This window comes from Castanea sativa, chromosome 10 (genome assembly GCF_040712315.1).
Source record: "Castanea sativa cultivar Marrone di Chiusa Pesio chromosome 10, ASM4071231v1".
Taxonomy (NCBI): domain Eukaryota; kingdom Viridiplantae; phylum Streptophyta; class Magnoliopsida; order Fagales; family Fagaceae; genus Castanea; species Castanea sativa.
The window spans coordinates 34,538,502-34,543,319 of NC_134022.1; the positions used below are offsets into that span (position 1 = coordinate 34,538,502).

The 4,818-nt window shown below is 35.2% G+C and overlaps 1 protein-coding gene across 1 annotated transcript; it reads right to left on the reverse strand.

Moving 5' to 3' along the window:
• Window positions 1-575: 575 nt before the first annotated feature.
• LOC142613825 (LOB domain-containing protein 39-like) lies at window positions 576-2,154 on the reverse strand. The gene is made up of 2 exons (XM_075786336.1): window positions 1,840-2,154; window positions 576-1,259 (listed from the first exon to the last, which is right to left on the reverse strand). Exons 1-2 carry the CDS (start codon window positions 2,021-2,023, stop codon window positions 820-822), a joined length of 624 nt encoding a protein of 207 aa, XP_075642451.1. The 5' UTR covers window positions 2,024-2,154; the 3' UTR covers window positions 576-819.
• Between the last annotated feature and the right edge of the window lie 2,664 nt (window positions 2,155-4,818).

Below are 4,818 nucleotides of genomic sequence, written 5' to 3' on the forward strand. Positions count from 1 at the left end.
TGCGTGGTTTTGTAGGATATTAGTTTACAAAAATTAAGATATCAAACTATTAGAGGAGATTAGTCATCATTGATGCTCTATCACATTTGCAGCATTTTTTTTGAAACATTTTAGGGTTTCAATTGGTTTTAATTTCTATTGGTTTCCTATTTTGGAAGCCTTGTTAGAAATGAAAAAGAAAAATACTAAAAATACTGCAAAATGTTCACAATATAATGTGATAATGACAGTAATTGATAAAATTCAACAACTTAATTTATTTATATTTGAATTAATTTTTTATGTGATTGGTGACATGTTAGCTAAATTTAAACTTAAACCCATAGTAAAATTTGTAATATCTTTAATATCACTTAAAAAAAAGTACTAATTATTTAAAAAATGTTATATTTTTATAAAATTTTGGCCCTTCACAAATTGAAATGGGCCTTTTTTTAGTAGGGAATTTTTTTTTTTGGTTGTGGGGCCTTAGGCCTAGGCCTAAGTTGCCTAGGCCTTGAGCCGGCACTGAATGTCACCCAAGTTAATATGTACGGCCCACATCAAAAGCCATGCAACACTCACACACGTCATAATTTCAATGAAACCCAAACAAAATTAACATTCAGAAACAACAAAAACACTTTCCCTTAAAATTTGTCCAAAAAACCAAAAACTCACCGGGAATTTTTTTTTTTTTTCCCGGTATGTGACTAAAAAGGTTCTCCATTATTACTACTACTATTACTACTCTCGCATCAGTTGGTATCGAAGCCAAACTGCGCGCTATTTCATCATAGACAAAACTACCCCATATCTCTAATTTTCTCTCTCTTTCTCTCAGACAAACAAATTGAGAACCTTCTTTTGATCATTCCCAGAGCTTCCAAAGCTAGTCATCTCGGAGACCTCAGAGCTAAACGAGGACGACGTAGTGTTCGCCGCCATCATGCGCTGCTTCAGTGCTCTCGGATAACCACTCCATGGTTTGGTGGTGATCTTTTTAGGACCCAGCGAGAGAGTGAGAGCAGGATCGGACGGCTGATGAGCTTCTTGCATGAAAGCCGTAAATGGAAGGTACGGATTGCATGTTGTGTCATGGAAAATTCCGTTAGTGTGTGTCTCGAACTCCGTTAAAGGAGTCGGAGTACCTCCAGCAAGCACTGTGTCCACCGCCGTCTGGCACACGTGCCACTTGCCACGTGCTAGCAGTCCCACTGATCCGTCCACTGGGTTCACAGTACGCCCACATGCTTCAAATAATAAGGATTGGAACAAAGCTGAAAAATAGAACAACAAAAAATATTATTTTCTACAATTATATCTCTAACACTTATTTTTTGGGCAATAAGACAATGATGATAGTATAATTATACAAATACAGTACACATGAAGAGTAAAGGAATTGATGTCCGAACATTTCTATTTCACAAAACTAGACAAGACAGAAACCCATAGACATAATCACATGGTAGAATAAACATGAGACTTTCAAATTTAGTCACGCTCCTATAACAACTCGCCTAGCCACCACTCAAGCTGTAGCCCTATGGCCTACGGGGTTGTGAAGAGAAAAACTCAATTCATAATTTTTGACATGATTTGATGAGAATAATTTCTAAAAATTTTATGGGTCACTCTATTCTCAACCCCACACACACAGTATCATATGTGCCTCTCTCTTTTTTCTACCTTAGGGAAATAAAAAGAAAAGGCAAAATCTAAAAGAGCTCAGCTGTTTTTACCATAACTGCAAATTGTGAGTAGTTAAAAAAAAAAAAAAAAAAAAATGATCGATAACCTCAAAAAGGAGCTTTGTCCTAAAACCATATAAAAAGAGAAAGTGGAAATAGTGAAAACCTGGTCTTTGGGTTTCTGGGACGGCGGAGACGAAGGCGATGACGTCGCTGCGGCCAAAGAACTTGGCGAGGAACAAGACAGCGTTGCCTTGTGCTTTTGGGGACTCGATCCATTGCAGGCACGATCTCAGCACGCATGTGTCACTGCAACCCTTTCGAAGTACTCTGCAACCGTTGCAGCTCATTCTGACCCACTTCGTTTTGAAAAAAAAATTTTCCCCTTTCTTTTATGATCGAATCGACAAAATTTTATGCAGAAAGATAGAGAAGAAGAAGAGTAATCTTGAAGAAGAGTGAGAGAGAGAGTGAGTGAAGTACAAGAAGTGAATAACTAAGGCATTTATATAGGAGAAAGAAATTTTAACAGTAAATGCTTTTGCGTGGGTGGGGTCGAGTTTAAATTTAACCATGGTTGAGTTAAAAGGTAGTTTGACGTTGGACTTTTGTGTACGATGGGTGAGAAGGTTGTGGGGCCCATCTGGGTGTTGGAGATGTCGAGGTCGAGGTCGAGGGGAATATCGATACATATCTTCCAAACTCTGGGCAAGAGCGGCTCCGTGTTTCCGCAACCCATTGTTCTAGACTTCTTTCACCTCTAATCCACCGTTGGATCACACTTTTGCTCTAGATTTCTATCAATCTCTCGCCGTCGGATTTGTCTATGATGCTTTGCTTTGATTATTTTTTGTTGTTGTGTACTTCTTTTGGGTACGAACTGTGAACAGGGTGTAGCAGTGTTGGGGGGTGAGAATTCCCAAGTCCCATAAAAGTGCACTGTGAACCCCACGAGATTACTTGTTTTCCACCGTCCAAAAAACAAAAAAGAGTCGACTTTTTGGGTAAAATTTCTAGTCCATGAATCAATAATTGAGCTTTAAGAAAAGGTTATTGGGGTTTTAATTTATAGCCCCGTATATCTTAGACACAATATTGAGATAATCCCATATTAGATAAACCGACTTTTTTTAAGGTGTGGGAGTGGAGTCTTTTCTTCTTTTATCTTTGGGGGATTTTTTTTTTTTTTTTTTTTTGGGAGGGGTTATTATATGGGGTTAAGTGCTAGAGACTAGAGTGAAATCATGCAGAAGGTGATATGTCCACACCTAGTTTCAACTTTCGTTTCAATAAATTTTCATCCATCGCCAAAGAGAGGGGAATCTTTCTTGGTAAATTTATTTTATGTGGTTCAAATGTTTTTGTCAATTTGTCCATCTATATCTACAGTCTACATAGCAATGGAGTAACCACATGACCATAGAGTCCACATCATATGTACAACTTTTCAAATATTTACTTCCAGTAATTCACAAGATTAAGAGACCATTTAATTAATCTTATTAAGGGTTTTGAATTTAAGTATAAGATTAAGTTAGTTTAAGTATAACATTTTTAAATTCTTATTTTTATATTTTAAGTAATTGTATTTTTATCTGACGTATGTTTTCAGTTGAATAAATTATTTAATTCAAACCGTTGTAACTGAACATTGATACGTTACGCGGTTTCTTCGCCTCTTTTTCCTCAAATACTATTGTCCAATACTTTTAAAGCCTTTTTTATTTTTGTGGTGAGTACCATTTGAAGCATTATATTAATCGCGAGAATACGTAATCTCTCACGCACACCCGATAAATCTTATTGGTCTATTTAGCCAAGTACTTTTATAGTGTGGCTAGATGACAAGATTTGCGCACATGGATCTGTGTGATTAAAATTCAAATACCTTATTTAGATAGTTTACAAATGGTAAAGGATTTGGATTTAACAAATTTACCAAGCATTTTAAATACTTATAGATTTGGTATTAAGGAATTTCAAATCCAAATTCAGATTCATAACACATTAAATAGGATCATTAACTTAATTGAACTCAACCTAATGAGCATCTTCTTTGTAAACAACCATGATTTTTATAGTGAGAAATGTTAAAATTACTACAAAATTTTATTAAAAATAGTGTATAAACCATGTGACAATAAATACATTTGATGGATTTTAATAACATAATAAAATATCATCAGAATTACTTTGTTATGATTAGTGACACATTAATTTGTAGAGATTTTGTAATAAAAATTAGGGTAAAATTCATTAACATACCCTAAGGTTTGGGCTAATACCAACCAAATCCAAACATTTTCAAAACTAACCAATTTGGTCCTTAAAGCCAACTTAGCCCTTAAAAAAGTCAAAAAAAATAAATAATTGTTTAGGGACTAGTTTTAAAATTTTTTGAACCCAGTTGACATTAACTCAAACCTCAAAATATGTTTGTAAAATTTACCCTAAAGATTATAGTATCTAATTTCACACTTTCCTAACAATTTACCAATTCATGGAGAGCCTTGAAAACTAAAACTGATTCGTAAAGGGATCATTGGTGCAGCTTTTCAATGCTAGGTCCTTAAAGTGATGAATTTACGTTATGGTTGGGGACACCCCCACTTGCAGAGAAAGTGTGAAAATGTGATGAAATATGTTTGTCTTCACTCATCCTGCAACGATGCAAAAAATGTGGGTTTTTGTGGGATCCACACCTGAGGACTCTGATGAGAGACGCGGAGAAACGAAAATAAGTTTGTAACCCCAATCTCTCTCTCTCTTTTTTTTTTTTTCGATGATATTAATTGGGTTTGGGGTGTCCTTGTCCTATGTTAGCTTTACTTTATGTTTATTTATTTATATATATTATTATTAATAATATTTTTAGCTTTTGTAAAAGAAAAGAAAGAGAAAAAAAAAAAAAAAATTTGGTGGAGGATGCCGTGGAACCTACTTCCAAAGGAGGAGGACTGTGTCCCAGGAGGAGGCTGACGTGCACCGCACCATTTTTTGCTTTCTAAAGTTTTGTTTATTACTTTGATTGGGACCCACTTTTTTATCCATTTTATTTCAATTCTATTCCTCTCCTAGCTAGAAATGCATGCACTAGTGTTCTATTAGCTTTGAGAAATGTCAAACCAAATTAAATAACTCTACT